The sequence below is a fragment of the Sinohyriopsis cumingii genome, chromosome 19, assembly GCF_028554795.1.
Source record: "Sinohyriopsis cumingii isolate HCF-2022 chromosome 19, ASM2855479v2, whole genome shotgun sequence".
In the NCBI taxonomy this organism is placed as follows: domain Eukaryota; kingdom Metazoa; phylum Mollusca; class Bivalvia; order Unionida; family Unionidae; genus Sinohyriopsis; species Sinohyriopsis cumingii.
The window spans coordinates 63,910,426-63,934,893 of NC_142979.1; the positions used below are offsets into that span (position 1 = coordinate 63,910,426).

Sequence of the window (24,468 nt, forward strand, 5' to 3'; positions counted from 1 at the left end):
ATACTGCACACTGAATTTCAAATATACTAGTAAAGATGTTAACTATAGCATATTAATTCGTACATGAAGTTGTGTTGGTTCCTAGTGGGGATGTTATCATCGGTGATGTAAATGTTCGTATTTTACGTGTTATCGGCACATGATTGGGAAAAGGATGTGAAATTCTATGTGACAATGAAGATGTTCGTTTTTCCTTTGTCATTTGTTCTGATAGCTGTATAGGACTGGGACCTCTGCTATTTGCACTTTTCTAATAACAAGAAATGTTGGTTCAAGGCACGGATGCTATAAGAAAACTTGCTGTACTGAATTGGCTTTGGTCGATTGTTACACTATATACTCTTGAGATAACACTTTTGTCTAAAAATAAGGAATAGTAGTTAATTTAATTTACTGGTGGTGAATGCCAAAGTCATAATATACATATATTTATTTTGGCATCAATTTGTGCTGTGACAGGCAGTAGTAAGAACATCGTAGTTCTGAGCGCAGATGGATCGCTTCAAGAAACAGCATAGGAACTAGCTCTTGTGAGATATAATTGAAGAATAAATCTGCTAAATTGCAATACCTAAGGAACAAGAGACGTTAAATGATACACATGGAGATAATTTGACGTCTACAAATGTGAAGGAAACCCAATATATTTTACTCAGGGATTTACAAAGACAAACGTACAAGTTGGTTCTGAGCACGGATGCTAAAACTGATACGGTACTTACAGCACAGGTCCATGAATCTTTGATTTATGTGGAGCAGCGTGAAACCAAAGAATTGAATAATGGTCGTTAATTAAAACTGCACACTGAATTTTAAATTTCTTTTTAAATATGTTAAGTATGGCATGATAATATATGAACTTCATTTGGTTCCCAGCTATGATGTTATCACTGATGACGTAAATGTCCCTATTACACATGCTATCGAAGCATTATTGGGAAAAGGGACGTGAATTTGTATGCGGCTGTATGGCAGATAGACCTATATAATTTGTAATTATCTTTCATCACGAAGTTTTGGTTCCAGGCGCAGATGCTATGGGGAAACATGTAGTAATAAATACACTTAAGTAGATTGTCATGCACGATTGTTAGTAAGATGTACACTTTTCTGTTTGTCTATCGACGATATTTAAATAGAGTTGGTAACCAGTCATTCTAACTTATTTTGCGGGAGCAAATTTACTGAATATACTGATAACCTATGTGCATATTTCAGTTACAGAGCAAATGTAGCTGAAACAGAGAGAGAGAGAGAGAGAGATAGAGATTGGTGTGAGAAGAAATATAGAGGGTACAGAGGACGTAGATATTGCTTTTCCTTTAGTCAATGTTAACAACATGGAGAAGGGGGTGGGGGAGATAGAGGGCATGGAGGATGCAGATGTTGCTTTTCCTTTAGTCAAGATTGATTAAATGTCGTTACAGCCAGTTATTTGTTTTCAGCAAATGAAAGGGTTTCTAGTTAGGAATTTTGTTCGGATATCTTTGAGAACGAATGTCTTACATAGAACCACTTCTTGTGTTCAACGATTTAGGACAAAAGCTGCTAAATTACATTACCTAAAGATGAAGAGATGTTAAATGATATACATGGAGACAATGTGACGTGTACAGATGTGTCCGAAGAGAAATATATATGACTCAGGCATTTACAAAGAGAAATATATAAATTGGTTCTGAGCGCGGATGCAAAATTTGATACGGTACTTTATAGCTCAGGTTCATGAATCTTTGATGTAAGTGAAACAACACTAGAAGCACGAACAGTATGAAATTTGTTGATTTATACAGAACACAGAATTTCAGATATAATATTAAAGATGTTACCTAGAGCATGGTATTTAATATATGAAGTTGTTCTGGTTCCCAGCGGGGATGTTATCATCGATGAAGTAAATGTCCATCTTCTACATGTTATCCGCGCATGATTGGGAAAAGGACGTGAATTTTTATGCAGTAATAAAGATCTTATTCATTTTGTCATTACACTGTATATCCTCGTGATACGATTTTTGTCTAAAATAAGGTATAGTCCATTCATTTACTGGTGGTTATTGAAACATTTAGTTTTACTTGTGTTTATTTTGGCATCGACTTGTGCTGTGGCAGATAGTGGTAAGAAGGTCGTGGTTCTGAGCGCAGAAGCATCGCTACAAAGAAACGAGCTTAGGTACCTTAGATAGGAGACAGGTCTTGTGAGCACGGATTTAAGAATAAAGCTGCTAAATTGCAATATCTAAAGATGAAGAGATGTTAAATGATATACATGGAGATAATGTGACGTGTACAGATGCTTAAGAAATGTGATACATATGATTCAGGCTTTTACAAAGAGAAATATATAAATTGGTTCTGAGCACGGATGCAAAAATTGATACGTTACTTCATAACTCAGGTACATGTTATCGGCACATGATTGGGAAAAGAACGTGAATATATATATATATATATATATATATATATATATATATATATATATATATATATATATATATATATATACATGTATATATATATATATATATATATATATATATATATATATGCATGCTGCAGTGAAAATCTTATTCATTTTGTCATTGTTCTGAAAGATGTATGAGTACTGGAACTCTACTTTTGTGTAATTTCCTTTCACCAGGAAATGTTGGTTTTAGGCACGGATGTTATAATGGAACCTGCAGTAATGAATATACTGGTGGATTGTTATACTATATATCCTCGTGATACGATTTTTGTCTAAAATAAGGAATAGTCCTTTCATTTACTGGTGGTTAGTGTCAGATCGTTATTGTGAAAAAAAATAGTTGTACTGATGTTTATTTTGGAATCAACGTGGGATGTGACAGACAGCTGTAAGAAGGCCTTGGTTCTGAGCGCAGATGCATCGCTTCAAAGAAACGAATATAGCTACCTTACATAGGAACCACTTCTTGTGGTCAATGATTTAAGAATAAAGCTGCTAAATTACAATTCCTAAAGATGAAGAGATATTAAATGATATAGATGGAGATAATGTGACGTGTACATATGTGTAAGAAACAAAATAGATATGATTCCAGCCTTTACAAAGAGAAATATACAAATTGGTTCTGAGCACAGATGCAAAAAATGATAAGTCACATCATAGCTGAGGTGCACAAATTTTTTTGATGTAAGTGAAACAACATGAAAAGCACGAACATTATGAAATTTGTTGATTTATACAGCTCACATGATTTCAGATAACCTAACTATAGTATAATAAAAAATATGTCAAGTTGTTTTGGTTCCCAGCGGGGATTTTATCATTTATGTTGTGAATGTCTGTTTTCTTCATGGAGATAAATTGATGTCTACAAATGGGAAGGAAGCCCAATATATATTACTCAGGCATTTACAAAGAGAAATATACAAGTTGGTTCTGAGCAAGTATGCTAAAATTTAAACGGTAGACTGATGTGAAGGAAGCCCAATACATTTTACTTAGGCACATACAAATATAGATGTATAAGTTAGTTGTTGATACGGGTGCTAGAATTCATACGGTACTTCATAGCACATGTCCATATAGCTTTGAAGGAACATGAAACGAAAGAACTTTATGATATTTGTTGATTTATGTAGATTTACAGACTAGACTATATTTATTATTGTGTTGTAGAGAAACACGAATCTAGAGGCTGATTTACAGTACGGATGCAATAATTTGAGCGGTATTACATACCCCATTTTATTAGGCACTACATGACAGAGTAAAAGCGCTTCGTGAAGTTCCTAGATTGATCATGGACACAGAATTTGAAATAACTTAGGAATGATTTTGACCATTGCTAGATACTACCTTTAACTGTTTTGGTTCCTGGTGAGAATGTTATGATCACTGATGTAAATGCTCGTATTCCACATATTATGGGTGCAGAATTAAAAATAAAATAAAATAAATAAAACAGTTGTGAATTTGTATAGGGCAATAGGGATCTTATAATATGACATTTCTTCTGAGATTTATATGCGAGACTTATGATTTTTTTTAAACATTCTGAAACCAGTCGGGTTAGTTCGAGGTGAAGATGGTGTAATGAAGCATGCAGTATAAAATATAATTATGTCCATTGTAGGAGTTGTTTCTTCGATGTCAGAGTTTACCCATATTAATCGAGGATTCGAAAAGGTCCCTTAATTTCACCTGAATTTTTGTGCAGGCACAATACTTTCTGCAAGGTGCAGTAGCTCGTGCGATTATTTAATTCCTATCGTGGGTGTATCTAAATGAGAGAGAGAGAGGGTCACTGATGATATCATATTTAGTATTAGAAATACGTTTTTACTTACTAATGGAAAATTTAACATGAACAATGATAGCTCCAAATTGAGGTTTAATATTTTGCAAACAAATTTTCTCTATAAACGTTAGAAACATATGTGATGATTTTGTCATGTTGCATTGAAATAACAAATCTGAGAGAGAGAGAGAGAGGGAGAGGGTGTGTGTGTTTTCGTATGCCTTCGCTTTAGCCGTGAGAAAAAAAGAAGAAAAGTCACTTTACATTACAGTACTCTGTGCACAAAGAAATATTGTTATTTCACTTTACTTATAGAGACAGGGGAAACAGATTGATTATCTCTTTTGTTGTTGTTGTTGTTAGTACAATTGTTACTAAAGGGAAATTACTCTTGAATTGGTTCTTCGGATAGTAGAAATAATGGTTATTGACGTCATCACACTTCAAATATTAAAGAAGGATGCTGAACCTGGTAGATTTGTACGGATGTTTTTTCATAACAGAAAATAATAGTGAAGAATAGAATATGAAACGTGTATGAGAGATGTACTATTTATTATGATGATGATGATAATGATAGAGAGAAAAAAACAACAATATGAAAGAAGAAAAGCTGATACTACGGATATAATCAATATGTAATATGATACATTACAATTAATGATGATACGAGAGAGAACAAAATGATTCTTGTATGATTTACCGATGATGATGATGAGAGAGAGAGAGAGAGCAAATGCAGATGACGAATGAAAAAATTACTTATATTTAGCATTTATGGTAATACTGACATTAGAGAGGTACAAATGATACTTTACCTGGTAATTATACCATTGATAATGATGAGGTGAAAAACGTGGTGGTGGTAAAGGATAAAGAAGGACCGTGAATGATACATTTATCACATATGACGATGAGAAAGAAAAAACACTTGTGAATACAATATTGTTTATTAGAGATTTACCGTCGTTAATAATGACAATGACAGTGAAGAAGGTGAGAGAAGAGAAACATGTTTCACTGTTTAATACCGTGCTCGTGCCAATGATATAAAGATTTGTACTGAAATTGTAATAGTTCATCTAATACCTGAAGAATTTGTTTCAAAGGTCCGGGAAGGTTACAATATTCAATCTTCAAAACTCTCTATCTCTCTCTCTCAAATACACACATGCATGTATATATGTATGTATGTATGTATGTATGTATGTGCAGAGTGAGAGCATTTTATTTACAGCTTTTGAAAATAGTAGTAATATAATACTGTAAATAACATTTTCATGATGCATTCATTATTCTGAGCAAATTCAACTAATCTATTGACACCGCATTATTAAATTTCCCTAGTATTAAAAGATAACAGATTCTGCGCCGTGTTCGGTACCCTAACGCATATTTACTGCATAGTAGAAACTGGTAGAATGGGCTATTTCTGTCTGGTAGATTCTAATATAAATGGTTTGTGACTGTAATGGTGAAAATAAAGGTTAATTCGCCGGATTGGATTAATGCGATGGTCGTCCGAGAGTTAAGCGTTGGTACGTCACTGTCTTTTGAATGTACAATGTTGTCGGGCAATACTGCACTCTCATTGGCCAACCGAAAATAACGCATGATGGCTTAGATTTTTAATTTTAATTTTTTGATTGGCTGAAATACATTGACATATGGCGGGTGTTTTCACTGGGATCGTAGTGTTGCTGATGCTGGCACGTGTTTGCATGATGGAAGATATCGTACACGCCGCAATTTCAGGTCACAATATCATGATATTAGGGCAGGCTGGCACTGGTAAAAGCTTCCTAGTTAACAATTTAAGCAAAAGACTGAAAGAAATGGGAAAAACAGTTTACTTGACAGCCAGTACAGGTATAGCTGCCTCTCAGTTGCACGGAATGACAATACACAAGTTTTCGGGCATTCAGGACGGTCGTTTCCCCGATGATTTTTTTGATAGATAAGATTAAAAATGATGATGATATGATAGATATTAAAAGAAGGATTATGAATGTTGACACTCTTTTTATTGATGAAATCTCCATGCTATCTCTGAAATTCTTTCTGCAAATAGAGAAGGTGTTCAGAACAGTAAAGGAAAGCAATTTCCCATTTGGTGGCATTCAGATCATTGTTTCTGGTGTTTTCTTTCAACTGAAGCCTGTGCTAAATGATATGTACCATGATAGAGGAGAACTCATTATCAGTTATGAGAAGATTCACAGCCTGATTCCACATCATTATGTTCTGTCACAAGTACACAGACAAACAGAAGGTAATTTGAACATTATATTTTAATAACAACAGACCTCAGGTGAAAAAAGACGAAAAGATAAAACAAAACAAAAAAATCTTCCTTCTCTTTGAAAATCTTTTATTTCTGTTCTTTCTATCATTTTCACCAATATTTGGATGTATATGTGTAAAAACTTCAACACACACACACACCCACACATATATATAGAGAGAGAGAGACAGAGACAGACAGAGGAGCTACCTAAACATACTAAGTTCTCAGTAATACATGTAGTCCTGAAATCCCTAAATTTGTAACATTTTGCATCATGTTGGGCAGTCAATGAATAGTCATGATCACTCGGTTTTTCTTTAAGATACCATCCATAGGAATGATATTATCAGTTTATCACCAGTGACAATACCATTTTTCTTTGAACACATTTTTAACAATAAACTATAAAAAAAAAAATTATATGCACACTCCTGTTTAAAGATACTTGGAATAGACAACACATGTTTCAATCAGTAATTTCATCTTCATTTCATACCATACTTTTACTTTCTCTGATTTTCACACCAGGAATTCAGTGTCTTACACCAAGTTATCCACAACAACTCGGACACAATTCAGATGAGAACTTATACATGTGTGTGAGTGTGAGAGAGAGAGAGAGAGAGAGGGGATGGATGCAAATTAATATATATGCATAAATATTCACACATATGATTTATGTAGTTGGTTACAGATATGATCAAAATGGGTTAGTACAGATTTGCATAAGAGGTGTCATATATGCTTATTATACAAACCTCATCATGACAATGAAATCCCCATCATATAACCATATATAGAATTTATGGCCATTTAGAGACAAATAAAAACATGCAGATGACTTGTACGAATAGGTCAGTGTCTATACCCAAGGATCATATCCCTTATGTCAGAACTTATAAACTATTGAGATTCACACTATGCTACCAAATATAAAATGAACATTGAGAAAAAATGTATGCATGCAAATGAAATTGACCAAGGGGGTACATTCTTATTCTACCCCCCATAATATCTTAACTGTTAAGATCACACACACACACACACACACATATATGGGCATGCAAAGATGAAGTCACACATCCAGCTCTTTATCCTTTAAGGACCTGCTCAAGAGGCAATAGGCTCAAACTTGGGACTTTGGGATGAAGGTCAGAGCAGGTAAGCATGGGAACACATGCATACAAACACAGCCTTTTCTAAATACATTTGCAGCAAAATTTTCACATTGCTATTTTTACACAGGTGACATGTTTAAATTTGCCTGTGAAATAAATAAACAAAATATTTGTGAAATAAACAAACAAAATACAGAGTTCACACATACTTGTTTTCTAAACACCTTACAGGAGACTTAATCAAAGCTGTACATGAACTAAGTGAGGGTGTACCGTTATCTAAAGACACAGAAAGTCTGCTACAAAGATTAGAACATCCACTACCACCTGGTGATCAGCCCATCAAATTGTTTGCCCTAAATTATGATGTTGAAAAGTGCAACTCGGACAGTTTACTGGACATGGAAGGTAAATGCAGATCCCTTATTAACTTACAATGTCAATTGCTTGCAGTAGCTTTTTATTGTCCCTGTCATAAATTTCAACTTTTTGGAAAGACTGCTGCCATACAGGGACTGTTCAGTAAATATGCTTTTCTCTATATCTATTTATGGACTCCAACTTTCCATATGCCACTGAAATCAGGTCCGAGTCACATTAAATTCTTCGTTAAGTTCTCAATTAAAGTCAGACCACTGCTGTTATACTATCGCTGTAGCATCAAGAACAATTTCTTGAAAATGTTTTCTACATCAGTCCTGACTGCTCCAGTGGCCTAGTGGTTAGAGCATCTGCCTCAGATGTGGTAGGTTGCTGGTTCGAACCCTGACTGAGTCATACCAAAGACTTATAAAAATGGTACTTAGATCTTTCTCACTCAGCGCTCTGCATTAAGAGATCAGTGTTAGGACTAGTCAGCCTGGTGTCAGGATAATGTGACTGGGTGAGACCTAATACTACATGTCTGCGGTGTGATGCCCCAGTGCTAGATATCACTATAAACTGACACACTTCAGACATCATGGTGATGTGATTGAAATTTTTTTAAAGTTACATTAAAAATCCAAATCACACAGACACACATGACACACACTACAGCAGCCTGATTAAACCCATTTTCTTTTCACAAACAAGGTTACATTTAACAGCATACAAAAATATTCTTCTAAGGTGCATGCTGTGTGAAAGCAGCAAACTTAAACTCTTAGATACTCCTGCTTTTTTCTCCTGTTAGTTAAAGGTTCATTCACATAAAAAGTAAATGGTTTAGCTGCAGCAATACCACTATTTGATTTTCTGCCACTAGATTTCAGTGACTGTCCCAGTACGACAGAATTGACCGTTGAACAATACGTTGAGTAAGAAGGATGTGTAGCATTCCCATTGTGAAAACCACGTTCTTGACAGAAGTGATTTTCCAAAACGTCAGTATTAAACCTTGATGGCACTACCCCACTATGAGGGAAGTCATCAAGATGTCTCTTGCATATCTCAGGAAATGTTACTAACAGAGATTCCACATCATCACAGCATTAAATTGATAGTAAACTTTTTGATCTTTCACCCATGGCTATGCTTTCATCATTCTTGGCTGAAATACGCCAATTTGTAAAACCATTGCAAAATATGGTACAAATACTGCATACGCTCATCATCAACAATCTTGACACGCCTATGATCTCTGAAAATAGATATCATTTTGCTGGTATTTTCTAGCAGTTCTATTGTACTGTTAAGGTGTGATCCACCTGGTAAGCTTGCCTGATAACTCTTCATCAGGAACAGAGCATTAGAATCCAACATTTCTTCTGCCAGATGATTTCGCATCTTCTCTGCTGAATTTGGGTACAAGTGAGCATCTGAAACTTTGTGATGTATTGGTCTGGTGTGCACCTCCTGATCCCAGTGAACTGCACTGATCCAGTGTTTCCACAAAATGTACTTTCCATTCAGTTTCAGCTTCCTTGTATGAAGATCCTTTATGTCACCACTTTTCATTACACCATTTCTGATTTTTTTCATATTATGCGAAGTGTCCTGGGACATTGCAGCTGATTTAGTTGGATTCACTAAGTTTACAGCCATGTATTTACTATCTAATGGATTGAAATGAGGTTTTATAAATTGCCTGTTTTCTTCACCACCATCCTGTAAGATGTAATCTACAGAAAATCCCCAATCCTGCAACCTAGCAATGACATCCCATATCATGATGTGCAGTTCAGAAGCTTTCACCCTACATGCTGGATAATGACAAATTGGGAATATGAAGCCAGTGTGTCCCAAGAAATATATCTGTATTACTTCTGTTGCTAGCTTTTGTTCAACTTTTCCCTGTTCTACAGTTCTCAGATCATTGCCTTCATCCCCAGTGTCAACCCATCCAACTAAATGAGGCTTGCCACCTCTCATATCCAGTACAAGATCCTGTTGAATTTTTGTTTCATCATGAATCAAACCACCTGCCCATCCCTCCTCAGGAACATTTGCATCTTTTGCAGCCTGGTACATCCACAGAAAAACTTCATCCTGTGGTCCTGCTTCTTGTGGAACTGTTTTTGTACCTTCTTAAATGCCGACCTGTTGGAAGGATCATCATGGTACTGTCTACTATATCCTGGTATGTTCGTGGGCTCCTTACCCATAGTGCCAGGCAAATGCTAATCACTCTCTTATTCCATTTTCTTCCATTTGGACTATTTGCCTTTAGAGCAGCAGATTGAGACTTAAGTAAAAGTTTCATATCCTCAGGTGCATTGGGAAAGCACTGTTCTAAACATTTCTTGAGGTCTTTGCTATCTTCATCACTTAGTTCAACTGTCTCCCCTTTGTCATTATCATGTGTGCTTGGCTTTTTCTATGTGCTGTGACTCTGACAGCGTCGACAATACTTGGTTAATCTCCACGGAACAATCTGATGACAAAATTTGGAATGCAGCACCCATATATAATTATCTGAATTGTGCTGTTTCACCTTTTCAGTTACTGTCAGTGAAGTTTCTGGTATAGAGGAGTCCAATTTTGACACACCACTGCATACAGACATCTTCTTGACAATGTCTATGATCCTCTGCAGACATCTTTGTGTACATGAAAATTCATTGCTAATACCTAATTTACTCAGGTCAACAGTTTTGTTTCTTACAGTAAGTGTCCACCTTGTTTCTGACATATTGATTGTTTTCATGATAATACTGCCATTGACATTAACTGAAGATACGACATCAATTATCAAATCTTTCAATGAGGGTAGAATTGTCACATCTCTAGGAATACAGGTTCTTAGTTCATCAAAAGTTATCTTTACATCATTCGGATAATTCTCTTTTGAGATGTAAGAAAGTCCCTCATAAAATACTTCCTTCTTGCCTGAATTGCGTTGTCTGACCTTTATATGAGGGAAAAGTTTTAATAAAAGTGTTGAAAGTGCCTTTGATGTTACACCTTTACAGTCATTCATTTAGGTCACTAAATATTATAGTCCCCTCTTGATCTTCTTGGAGTCTTTCTATCAACTTACAGTAAGAAGAATGTCCTGACATACATGAGTGATATAAACCAGAATATCTTTAAATAAGTGGACATACATCCAAAATTGTGTATTACCCCAAAAATAATGGAACACTTGAATAATTCCAATGAATATTTCTGATAAATAATTCCTCTGATTATATTATTTGATTAGAACAACACAACAGTAAAATCGGATTATTAAAATAAATTCCTTTATATACTGATTGTTAGAAAGGAATGAGTTGGTGTTTACCATTTAACGAACTACCTATATATAAACACAATCACCTGATAATATTCTAAAAAGAAAATGCATACTTGACACATCAGTAATTCTAATGGAAAAACCAATCTAATTGTAAATAAAAGCAACCCTGACATCCAATTGTATGTAAACTACTTGTATACAGTTACAAATTATAGTTATGGATAAAAGTTAGGCATGTTTTCCAAAAAATTTTAAGCATGACTTGTACATAACACTGTTATTAAATATATATTTATATACATTTCAGTCTTCATGTAGTGTAAGTGGAAAATGTCTTTTCAGATACAGTAAAACATTCTTTAAAGTATGTACATAAAATCAAAGTGTGTGTATGTCAAAACTTTTCTTCTTTTATCCAGGTGAAGTCAAGGTATATCACAGCGCAGATGAAGGTGATATAGCAGCATTATTGTCTTGTCGAGCTGTGAAGCATTTGTACCTTAAAGTAGGAGCTCCTATAATTCTGAATGTGAATTTGTCAGATGAACTTGTAAATGGACTCACAGGGATTGTTGTTGAGATGCATAAGGACAGTGCTACAGTGAAGTTTCATAGAATTGATAAGACAATTGAAATACAAAGATACATTTTTACAGTCTATAAACCCGAGGAATGACAATAGATAGACTTGAAATCGATTGCAGAAACATGACAATGCCTGGACAAATTGGGGTGGCTGTTGGCAGGGCAAAATCAACGAAGGGACTAAGAGTGAAGAACTTCAGATTCTGTCTAGTCAGAAGTCAACCTCAGTTTATCAAGAAATTTTATGAGTCTCAATTTTGTCCAGTTGATGAAACATGCTGTAGGAAGCTTACTTATGTAGACCATTCAAACTGTCCTGCGAATAAACAGGGGTGTACCAGAGATGCTGACAACAGTGATGATACAGATGTGGAAGAGAAAGATATTGAAAATGACAGTGATGAAGATGAAGGGGTGATAAAAACAATGGATATACTTGAAAGTACTTTCAGACAAACTTCTGATAGTCCAGTGCCTGCAGCAATAAATACAGATGAACTGCTAGATATGATTACTTATAAGATCCCACATACTCAGGAACAGAATGACTTGAATACAGAAATACATGGTATTAAAGCCAACAAGCATGTCTCCGAGTCTTTTGCCAGAAATATTTACTTCAAGCTCAAATGCTTATTCAGGGATGGTCCTGGCTTTTAAAAAGCTGTCGCCAAAAAAATCGCCAACCTCAATATTTTGTCGCCAATTTTCAAAAAGTGTCGCCAAAAAAAGTAGTGTACATTTTTCCAAGTGTTAATTTAGTCTATTAATGTAACAGGCAATGAAAATTACAAAAGATGGATTAGTTAATACTTTAATTACAACAAGCATTAACAAAATGTTACAAAGTGTTACATGAAGATCCATCGCGATTTTAGGGCTGTCCACTTGTTGAATGCAGTTTCAACGTCTAATTTTTCACATCTGTACATGCTGATTCTCATTAAATTCTCGAGAGATGAGATGCAGAGCTTATTTCTGATGTCAGTTTTTATGAGGTTCATCTTACTGAATCCACGTTCACAGTCCTCAGTGCTGACAGGTGACACCAGTAGTCTCTCAGCAGCCCCCCACCCCCATGGCTAGCTTCATAAAGCTTGTAGCGAATTGCTTCCTAAATCCCAAGAATGATCACTGAATGCTGTATAAATTTTCTCGACAAGAAAAATAGGATCTCCATTCCCACGAATGAAACTTACACGAGTCTACACCTGGCAATATTGGACCGTATATATAAGCATAAATTCACACCCAATTTAGGGATTCTTTCACTCCTGTATTTTGAGAAATAAATAATTATTATTAATTATGCAAAACTGTTCTTTTTTGCTATTTCTTGTTGCGGAGTTTAAGTCTCTGCAGCCGTAAATCAGGACTGATGGCAAAAGGAAAAGATCAATGAGCAAAATGCCGCACTGGTGACAGATATAATTGTGATTTAGATTTTTTCCATTTGCTTTGTATTTATACACAGTAGTCGGTACTTCAGAGCTTATCAGTTTTCTATGAAGGTTCAGCAAAACTATTGTATTGGTATATGTATAAAAAAAACCCAGAAGGATTAGCCATACAATTAATTGTATCTGTTCTATTCGCGTCTTCAGAAGTCGGTCAGTTGTAGGTATAGTGCGGTAGCATGATTGACTGTATCGCAGCATACAGTACTCAACCCAGATGTCAGCATAAGCAGATTATGATGTAACAATGCACTGTAAAGATGGGGTTGTCAATAAGAACAAAGGATTGTTTGTGTAACAGATTGATTCCAATGCGTTGCTTAGTCAAGTTTGTGGCTTCCTTTCGTTCTGCCTTTTAATTTATCCAGTCCAAATCATTGATTGTATGTACAAATTAAATAACCAAAAAGTATGTCGCCAAAAAAATCGCCAGATGGGATATTTTTGTCGCCAATAAGGAAAAAAAATCGCAATTTGCGACATTGGCGAAGCCCAGGACGATCCCTGCTTATTTCAAGACACTGTGTCAGAATCAGGAACCAAACATTGACTTCATTTTATGCTGCAGTCACAAAGTTTATTAGTACAGAAGAGTATAGAAGTTATGTAAGGCAGCTTTTTTGTGCACAGATCTCAGATGTATCCATTATAGAGTTGCTTTTAAGATATTAATGAAGCTGAGAGCAAAACTTGTGGCTGATATCTCTGATCCATTAAAAGCAAAAGCAATAGAACAGTCACAGAAAGAAGGAAAAGTCTTTGAAGATACAAGCAGTGGATGAGCAAAATTGAGATATATAGCGGGTTGGTGTGTTGCATCACTCAGACATAGAAAAAGAAATGCTGTGAGAAAAAACTTGTACAGCAATAATTCCAGAGATTATGTGAACCAGTTGTACTACCAAGCAACAATGTTAGATACACTCATCCAATATGAAAGTGACCTAATGGAAACATCAGATGATAAGGTTTCCATGATTGAGATACGGAGAAAGCAAAATGTAAGGAGTGGTCTGTGCTGTGTAAGTGATAAAACCTTTCATTTCTTCCAAGAGTTAGACAAAGTCATCAGAAAACTTGAAACAGTAGAAAATGTAAATTTGTATGGCAAAAGCTTTTATGACTTTGTAACATCAAGGGTTCTGCTAAAGAGACACTGAACCAACAGTGGTCACAGATCTTTAACATTGAAGATGATGAATATTTCTCTGTACAAGTTCAGAAGTTAAAAGAGGAGGTAGTGAGTAAGTATTTGTTAATGTCATCTGCACAGTTTAGACGAGAATTCAAGAGAAAAGTTAAGGCTAGGAAGGAAGAAGCACACAGGAAGCAAATTCAAATGAGAAGAGACAGTAAAGTAAAAGCTACTTCTTCAGAAGCACAAGTAAGCTCTAAGCAAAGTCAGTTGAGGAAAGACAGATCAGATGATTCTTCCACCTCAGAACCGCAAGGAAGCCTGAATAAACTAGTGAAAAGGAAAGCAGTAAAGAAAAAGACGGGGAAAGGGAAAAGGGAAACGATCAAAGACAGCTAAGTGGCCATGTGGAAGATGTCAGGAGGACTGTATAGTTGATAGTGTTTGTTGTGACATGTGTGATACATGGCATCATTATGAATGCGAACAGGAGCTTCAGGAGGAGGAATGGATATGTCCAGACTGTAGACTTTCAGGTGACGTCATAAAGGAATAATATTGGCAATGTCATTATTTATTAGTTCGAGTACTACCAATAAGTGCACTAGAATTTTCAATATTTCTCATAATTGCAAATCCCTGTGCTTCCCAGCTATGTCAGTGGGAGTAACTTCATGCTATGGAAATATGTATATAGTGTTTGGATCAGTGTTATATTTATGACCTACATGCATTCAGTATATTACAATATGGAGTTAATTAGAACTTGCAACAGTATGAATGTAGGAGAAAAATGTATTTACACATTGTTCATGGTCCAATGGATTTATCCTAAAATCCATTATATAGGTAATATAATGGCTCTCAATTATGATGCATACACAAATTTGAAGATACTGAAAAACAGTGTCTTATCCACTTTTCTCCACATAAGAGATAATATCAAATTCTAAAACTTTTATGAACATTTCTGACGAACATCAATCATATTCCATAGTGTCATGCCATTATATTCAGCAGTGTTAGAGGATATTCAGTACACTTATTAATAGAATGATGGATTGACAGAATGGTACATGGGCTGCGACAATGTCTTCTCCCCCTGTGTAATCTTTAAAAAAACCTATAATAATATATTTTCTTCAAAACAGAGATTGAGTTGTGATCATGCACCCATGACCCTCATGAAATGCCTCAGTGACAATTAAACTTTGGCAATCTAGTGTACTAAGAAAATAATTTATAAACAATGAACAATGTAAAGATATTATGCTTAAAATCCTAACATTTTATACATGCAGTTAGTAGGAAAGCACTTCTAACACTGCATCAGTCAAGCTGGAATACCTATAGGAAATGCTAAATTTCTCAAAACAGATTAACCACCCTACATTTGGTACCAAATAATTACAATCTTAGAAATCTGTAAAATACATGTTGTAAATGTTCTCATATAATTAGTTAATGATATATTGAAGCCCAACACTGCAGTATCTGTTTCAGAATGCATGGATATTTTTGTTGCATTCTGCAGACAAATGCTGAAAACATTCACATAATTTATAACAGAAATGATAAGGACTAAACTGATGCATGTCACTGTATTTAGAGGAAAGGAGGGGTATTCTCATGATGAATTTTCATATACGATGATACATGTATCAAAGCATGCTTTAAATCTCAAGTCTGAAAGGGTGCTTTAGGCAAGCTGCAGAGATTTTTCAGAAATGGAGAGGCTTTCTTTTATTTACATTTTCTATTATTGACAGATGACAAATCACTTTCATGAGGATTATATATATATATATATATATATATATATATATATATATATATGCAAACAGTTATGATCTTTATTGTTTAATAAATTTAAAACAAAAGATGATCTTCACATTTTGATCATTCTTACCATGAAACAATGTGTGATTCCGTCATTTTTTTTTCCGTCTGCTTCTTCTGGACAACCGAGCAATTTAAATTTCCCGGAATAACTTATAAATAGGCGCGTACGTCATTTTCGGTTGGCCAATGAGAGTGCAGTATTCCATTCAGCGCGTTGTTCCTGAATATTAAGCGGGCGCGATCAGGTACATGTCGAGCGGTACCATGTGAAAATGATTTGGCATTCCTTAAAGGTACGATGTTTAGTCAAACTTTTGACAGGGATACACAGTCGAATGCCTGAGCTAAATATCGGTACCAAATTTATTACGCTACGCGAAATGTGGCTTGAAATAACAGCGTTTATTCTTAAATGGGTCGCGTGAGAAAGGAGAGAAGTGTCCTCCCTTGTATTTATTACCGGTATACAGTACATGTATGACCGGTCGATTGTAAGCAACGATACGAGCCCCTGTGTACCGAATTCGACCGATTGACGAAAATAAAATACAGCGATGCTTACCATTTGAAAAGAGGCAATTGTCACCAGAATATTCTGTCCAAAATAATATTTAATTTTGACTCGCGATATATCGGCCTATTATGCGCACGGCGTTGAAAAGATGTAATATTAATAGGGCAACAGAAATGAAATGCATTACTTTGGACTCTTTTCTGTCAGCATCTCAGTCGAGTAGTCTGACTATACATCCCCGTTTGTTTGTACCCCTGTTGATTTCAGTAACGAAAATGTTTAATGTGATAAAAAGTGCAGAGAACTAAGTCAATTGAATCATTGATTTTTAATTTCTAACCTGACTGAGACCAGAGCGGCATTAATACTGGTATCCCCTGCACCTTTCATGCTTAACGGACTTTCCATACAAACGGCGCAATATTGCGTACACTATGGGCTACTTATTGCCATCAGACAACATAATGACGTAGTTCATCCTATTCGGTAACTGCCGGATAATTCCGTAAATTACCATTACGTGGAGAGTTTGGAATTATATCCCTTTGCACACATGGACATTGAAATAAAACCGCTTGTTAAATCCACGTGAAAAGCAAATTTGTTGTTGTCATTCTTTTCCTTTGCTTGATTCGACACTGTCCATATCGGAAGCAGACAACATCTGTAATCACACATAGCTGTGGACTTCCGGTTCTTCTCGCGGATGTGCACTGCAAGACACTGTTTTGAAACGCGCAGTTGATCAGTTGATCACAGTGTTAGGGACACTACTCAGGTTAGAAATTATAAATCAGTGAATGAATTGACCTATCGCCAGTTGTCAATCATTCTGCTCGATTGACCAATCAGCGAGCGCTATTATACACACCTCCAGGCACTGTTTACGTCTGCCATTTTCCTCCGACAAGCTGCATCTGTCGATATCGACTCGGCAATAATTTTTTTTTTTTTCATTTCTTCATTTGAATGCTTCCAGATCATAAATATGTCATCAAAAAATCTGAACCAAAGAGATGGATTAAACTTTACGTTTTGAATAAAATCCTTTTCTAATTCAGCCACGAATGGGAAGAGTAGATAGGAGCCATATTACTACCCATTATATGTATGTAATTCGCATTATTAAATTGAAATTAATTATTTTCCAAGATAAGTTTTTATTATTTTGCAAATATCTTCGCTAGATAGTGTGCTATTATTAGGATTGTTATCAAGAAAATATTTGCACGCTTCAATACCATCTGCATGCATAATGTTGGTATATATTGATGTTACATCTAATCACAGGGGCTCGTTACAAAGAAAATCAAGGGATGGGCGTTCTAACCTGTAATAATATAACATGTTATATTATTACAGGTTAGAACCCCCATCCCTTGATTTTCTTTGTAACGAGCCCCTGTGATCTAATGATACCAGGATTGAAATTATCAGATAGATGTGGAATAGACTTTGACTTTTTAATGAAAGTAGTTGTATCTTTAATATATGAAGGAAGTAGTTTCATTAAAGGTTGTAAAACACTATCAATAAATTTGGATAGGTTTTCAGTATATGAATTACAACCTGATATAATGGGTCGTCCTGGAAAATATAAAGGTAAATTATGGTTAGGATTTGTATGAGTTTTGAGTAATATGTAGAATTGAGGTGTATGTATGTTAAGAGGGAAAGTATCAAATTCCTCACATACGGAATTATTATTTTTAGCGATCTCATTAATGCATGTTGAAATTTTTATTTAATTTCTAATTGACATTCAACTTCTTTAACATAATCATCTTGATTCACAATAATAATAGTGTTTGACTTATCATCCATTTTAATCACTATACTGTCGTCATTCATTAGATTATATACAGACTTAATTTTGTCCTTATAAATATTACTATGATATTGCTTTAATTTAGTTAATATCAATATATATAATGAATCAAGTAAAAGATGACTTAATTATGTTATAAAAAGGTTATTTGGGTGACAAGTTTTGGGATTACTTCTCCAACCAATTGGGGCGACTTCTCCAACCACTCTAGGGCAACTTCTCCAGATACGTGGGGGCAAGTTCTCCATGGGGCAAGTTCTCCACATACCGACGTAACTTAGAGAAGTGCAAGCGATGGATAAATGCTTTTGTTTTCTGTCTCTCAGTGTTGTTTCATATGGCAAATATTGCTCACCAATATCGTCTGGTATATCTTTTAATGTTATCAAACCTGCCATTTTCACAGAATGTTTGTCGGAGGTTAAGAGGTTGTCAAGTCACGTGTTCGGTAGGTGGAGCGATCTACCTTCTGGCGTAAGGTCAATTGACTAAGTTCCTTGCACTTTTTATCACATTAAATTTTCCATTATTAAAATAGGTAGGGGGTACAAACAAACAGGGATGTATGGTCAGACTATAGATCTCAATAATGCACCTCATATTTCTTACCATATTTTGATAGTCTACAAAACTTGCAGTAGATATTGGTATCAGTGTTACTATCATTTGAAATTAAATGCAGAACTTTACTGTTGACAATAAAAAATATGCATAAAAGTCAGAATAAGACTATGCTTCATTGAAATTTCATTATTCATTATGCAAATTTAATCCAGTTAATTCATAAAATGAACTGAAAAGGATGCCTTTGTTTGAAAAAAGTTAATCAGTATTAAAAGTATTTGTTTTGTTTGTGTTGCTCATGCAGTGAAGTGCATTATTATTATGGTGTTGGCGATGAACATCAAATCAAAGTTTGTTGGTTTTGCAGAGCAGCAGAGAGACTGGGCCCACCAACTTTTTCGTCAAACAGGACCATCTATCAAAAACTCTTCTGATAGAAGGTCTTATTTCGCAAAATAAACCCTTCCGGCCAGAAACTATGATGACTAAATCCTCTTTTCTGGCCAACGGGGTTATTTCGACAGCGATAACCAGCCGCTATCGATAATAGTTTCTTCACCGGGGTGACGTCGACGACGACGTTGGTGGCGTAGTCTCTCTGCTGCTAATCATTTTAGGATTTCTGTTGTGAATTAAAAATTTAAGTTAACAATAATGGCCAACATTGGAGAATCACATTCTGCTAAACTAGCTCGAGAGCGACTAGCGGCGATTTAAAAATTTCTTCCTGTTCGTGATAGTGTCAGAGAAAAATTACAAGCACGGCAGCTAGCACAAGTTGAATTTGCAACAGGTGCAGAAGAATTATTTGAACCCGTTACAACAGCCACTGAAAAAGCTGCGGTGGTCACTGAGCGAGCTTTACTGGGAGAGCCTAAGACTTTTGAAGATGTGGCGGATGTTGCGGAACGGAGACGGATGCTGCGAGAACAAGAAGAACAACGAAAACAAGGTATTCTTCCAACGATAAAACAAACTGCTACGCGGACTGAAAAGATTGCTAGAAGAACCAAACAAATAAAAAAGATTTTACGAGATCCAACAACTCAACCTCCATCCGCCGTCGGAGAAATACTTGAAGGTATTGGGGAAATTCGTACTGAACTCGCGTCCAAACCAATAGCGGAAAATACTGGACTGATTGCAAAATTTAGAGAAGGGTTTGTTGAAGATATCAGAAAAACTCCAAGAGAAGAACTGCCCAGAAAAATATTAATTGGTATATTTAATAAATCTAGTATCTTAAAACCCGGTTTTGAAACCGTGAATGATGATAATTTTATTAAATGGATATATCGTATATATAAAAACAAAAAACAAGCCAGAGACGATGATTTAGAATACAGAGGTCTCCTTGAAGAAGTAAAAGAAGTTTATAACGAACAGGTAGAACAACTAGAATCCTCCCAGCAGAAATCTTCTACACCTTTACAACAACAACGGCGGAGGATAGCAGATACTGACCTAGTCCCGTTAAGTGAATATGAGGTTGCATCTGAACAAAGTCCACGTGGTCAAAAATCCAAGCCAACTATGTCGCCGATAATTGGTTTAACAACATCTCCTGAAAGTTTACCGCAAGATGTTTTAGCCCCAAGAATTGTAGAACAACAATCAAAAACCGGATCTGGTCTAGCTGTTTGCCCTGATAATGTTATCAATGATGTATCGCGGCTAGAAGTTCTCATCGGAGGAAAACGTGCCGGAAATAACTCTCCGGAAATAATTAATAAAGCTGCTGATATCTGTCAGCGACTATTTCGCGGCGGCATCATGGATTCTCACATCTATCGAGAACTTATTAACGAACTCGCAGACGGTTATTACAGCGACTAATAATTTTAGTTAGAGAAACAATAATTAAATAAAATGATACTACACGATTCTTTTCGCAGACCAAGAATGGTTAGAATAGTAAACTCACGATTACCAGTATACGAGGTTGTTTACGGAGATGGAGTCGGTGATGTTGTCAGAGATTTAGTCACAAGGATTGCTCTAAAGGCAGGACCGTTAGCAAAACAATTTGCGATGAAGGCTGCTGATGTTGTCAAGGATAAATCCCTTGGCGCTGTTGGTAATCTTGCCGGGAAAGTATTTCAATCAATCAAAGATAGAATAACACAACTGATACGAGGAAAACCACGTGTGGTTCAACCGCCAGTAAAACTACCATCCACCGAAACTATGCCGGCAAATGTTAGTAACGTAGTAAATAAGGCTGTAAATCAAAAATTAACTGAACTCGCAACAACGGGAATTACCTCCAAAGCGTTGCAAGATAGTTTAACCGCTAATTTGATAGCTGGTAGTGGTTTCCGACGACGATAACATTTTTTATTTAGACCGTTGTATTCATAATAAATGTTTGTGCGCAAACCCAATGACGCGTTTGATATGTCCAGACCAGTACTTAAAGATGATTCTTTACGTGATTTTCAATACTATTCTTATGATGCTCGTACCCCTGATCAGCGTGGGCGAGTTGAACTGCAAGTCCAGGATACAAGTAGATATTTCTTACCCGCTGAGGCTTTCATAGAAGTCGAGGGTAAATTAACAAAAAATGATAACACCCTTTATGACGCAGCTGATAAAGTTGGTTTTGTTAACAACGGCATCATGGCGTTATTTAAAAGCGCCATTTACATGATAGATGGAAAAGAAATTGAAACAATTCATGATAATATCGACGTTGCCACAGCAATTATCGGTTTAGCAAGATATTCGGATGATTATACTAGATCAGCTGGACCGTCAATGATGTTTGCAAAGGATACCAGGGACACTGCTGATCAAAGTCCTTATATTTTTAGACAACCACGGAACAATCTTGGAGCTGCTGATGCTGATGTTGAAGATTTATATTTTCCAAACGGGAATCATAATCTAGGATTTGCAGCGCGTAAAGCCATGTTAAATGTTGCTGGTCAGTTCTCATGTGTGATTCCGCTGTCTCATATTTTTGGATTTTGCAGAGAGGTCCATAAGGTTATATTCGGCTCCAAACACACAGTTGTACTTGTACGAAAAGGTGATGATAATGATGCTATCTGGCGAAATGCTGATGTTGTTGACGCTGGTAAAGTGACGTTAACTAAATTATCGCTGTGGATGCCAGTGATGTCTCCGTCAATCGCTGCAGAACAACAACTACTTTCTTTTATGGATACAGGTGGTAAAACACTACTGTCCTGGAAAACGACAACCACAGACGCTCTTCAGGGCGATAATACTGGGTCGTTCACGTGGCATATTTCATCGCAACGTGGATTAGCAGCACCACGACATATCTTTATCGCGTTTCAGAATAATAATAGATTAAACAGTCAGGAAGGAAATCTGATGGTATTTGACAATCTTAATGTCTCTGAAGTCTCGTTAAGAATAAATGGACATCAAGAACCATCCGAGGATATATTAATAGATTACGACGGTAATCGTGTTGCACGTGCGTATCATCGTTTGATGTCATTTATGGGACGCGACCTTAACGTGGATGCTGGTCTGCAAATATCACAAAAAGATTTTACAACGTTGTATCCGATATATTACTTTTCGTTGGAACATCTTGATCTTGTTAAACAATCTGTTGTTGATTTACATTTCAAAGCTCGTATAGGCGGTCCTATAGCAGCTGGTGGTTTTAGAGCGATCGCTGTCATACTTTCCGATAAGGCAGTGTTGCTTGAGGGTGTTGGCGGCCGAATGAGAGTCATCGATGCACCAGTGGAAAACTTGTAAACAATTAGATCAATATCGTATTAAATAAAATGTCATACAATCATGTTAATGTCACTCTGACTCCTGGTCAGGCGAAGAAATTACAATCGAAAAACGCGAGCACATGTGGGACATCAATAACGTTAAAACACGATCAGCTAGCGGGTGGTCCAAACAAACTGTCGCTGACTAAAACTCAGCTAAAACATTTCAACAGCGCGAAGCAATCAACGACTGGAGTTCGACTTGATCTCTCTCCGGCCGCGGTCAAGGATATGGTTAAAACCGGTGGCATATTTCCTCTTCTCGCAGCAATACCAGCACTGATAGCTGCTGCTGCTCCCGCAGTCGCAAAGGCAGCCGCGTTAGGAGCAGTAGGAACCGCAGCTGGAATGGCACTAAAGAAAGCCACCGGGAAAGGATACAAAAAAAAGGGATCCGGTCTAAGACTACCGGGAACTCCGGCGTCATGGTACCCAAAAAGGTTTTGAAAACACTTCCAGCATTGAAGCTTCCAGCGAGTAATTTTGATCTACTCGATGCTGCTAAACAATTACGTGTAAAATCCTTCAGAGGTGTATTTATGCGAGATGAATTACCAGCACGACCGAATAATCCAGAAACAGGAATTATTAATCTCGACAACAAGGAAGGCCCTGAAACTCACTGGGTTGCTTACGCGATCGATCCGCGTGGAATTATCTATTTCGATTCGTACGGGCTAGCACCGCCAGTTGAATTTCTCAGGTACGTCCAAGGATTTCCAATTCCAGTTTGGCAGTCAACGCTGCCTACACAAACACTAACCGATCCTCCGATATGTGGTCAAGAGGTTTTGAATGTTCTCGCCGCGATAACAAAACATCCAGCGATTCCTCCTCATAAAGTCGTGCATGAATACACGTTGAAATATCATCAATGATTTCCGAATTTAAACACCCCCATAACAGATAATGGTTGATATTTACGGAAGATCAAGCAGAACCAAGGAAGAAAAAAAAGACGTCGATTTATCGAAGTATGCGACCAAAGATGAAATTGATGATCTTTTAAATCTGACCGGGATAGACCCAGATGAGGTTGTTATTTTTCAGGACAGGCACGGCAAACTAAGAACCAGTAACATTAAGTGGAATGACATAATTCGCAGGGTTATTGGAGCTGTCACGGACAACATTGTTGTATTCACTGACAGCGGCAGAATCAGAGATTCGTCGATATCAATTGCGATGCTGCGAGATGATGCACGAAAAGTCGCCCGGGAACGTGTAGCAAAATCCGGTGACACAATGACAGGTGAACTCAGCATGAACGGCAACAAAATAACCGTTGTAAAAAATCCGGAAGGTCCCGAAGATGCCGCAAACAAACAATACGTAGACACCGTTGATGGTAAACTAACTACGTTGCGGGCAGATTATGATGCTCACATAACCGCGTTTGGAAGATTTCGAAGAAACTATCAAAAAACTGGTGAGACCGTGGATAAG

The 24,468-nt window shown here is 36.4% G+C and overlaps 4 protein-coding genes across 5 annotated transcripts in view; 3 read left to right on the plus strand and 1 right to left on the minus strand.

Annotated features, from left to right (window-relative positions):
- Nucleotides 1-2,613: 2,613 nt before the first annotated feature.
- On the plus strand, nucleotides 2,614-12,006 carry LOC149775846 (uncharacterized). The gene is made up of 4 exons (XM_089943660.1): nucleotides 2,614-6,536; nucleotides 7,655-7,712; nucleotides 7,901-8,077; nucleotides 11,750-12,006. The coding sequence occupies exons 2-4, from the start codon at nucleotides 7,697-7,699 to the stop codon at nucleotides 12,004-12,006; spliced, it is 450 nt and encodes a 149-aa protein (XP_089799786.1). The 5' UTR covers nucleotides 2,614-6,536; nucleotides 7,655-7,696.
- LOC149775847 (uncharacterized) lies at nucleotides 8,085-11,735 on the minus strand. Its single transcript, XM_089943626.1, has one exon. The coding sequence runs from the start codon at nucleotides 10,118-10,120 to the stop codon at nucleotides 9,191-9,193; it is 930 nt and encodes a 309-aa protein (XP_089799752.1). The 5' UTR covers nucleotides 10,121-11,735; the 3' UTR covers nucleotides 8,085-9,190.
- On the plus strand, nucleotides 12,003-13,221 carry LOC149775848 (uncharacterized). The gene has a single exon (XM_089943659.1). The coding sequence runs from the start codon at nucleotides 12,003-12,005 to the stop codon at nucleotides 12,573-12,575; it is 573 nt and encodes a 190-aa protein (XP_089799785.1). The 3' UTR covers nucleotides 12,576-13,221.
- A 3,988-nt stretch (nucleotides 13,222-17,209) lies between these two features.
- Nucleotides 17,210-24,468, plus strand: part of LOC149775849 (leukocyte receptor cluster member 9-like) — a 48,213-nt gene continuing 40,954 nt past the window's right edge. For both annotated transcript variants that reach the window (XM_089943625.1, XM_089943624.1), the window contains exon 1: nucleotides 17,210-17,641. The gene's annotated coding sequence lies outside the window, so the exon portion shown is untranslated. The remainder of the gene's footprint in view (nucleotides 17,642-24,468) is intronic.

Excerpts from the sequence above, each read along its gene's own strand:
- LOC149775847 (XM_089943626.1), bottom strand. The coding sequence starts at position 10,120 with ATGTACCAGGCTGCAAAAGATGCAAATGTTCCTGAGGAGGGATGGGCA.
- LOC149775846 (XM_089943660.1), top strand. Across the intron at positions 8,078-11,749 it reads CAGTTTACTGGACATGGAAG|GTGAAGTCAAGGTATATCAC; the intron begins GTAAATGCAGAT and ends TCTTTTATCCAG.
- LOC149775848 (XM_089943659.1), top strand. The coding sequence starts at position 12,003 with ATGACAATAGATAGACTTGAAATCGATTGCAGAAACATGACAATGCCT.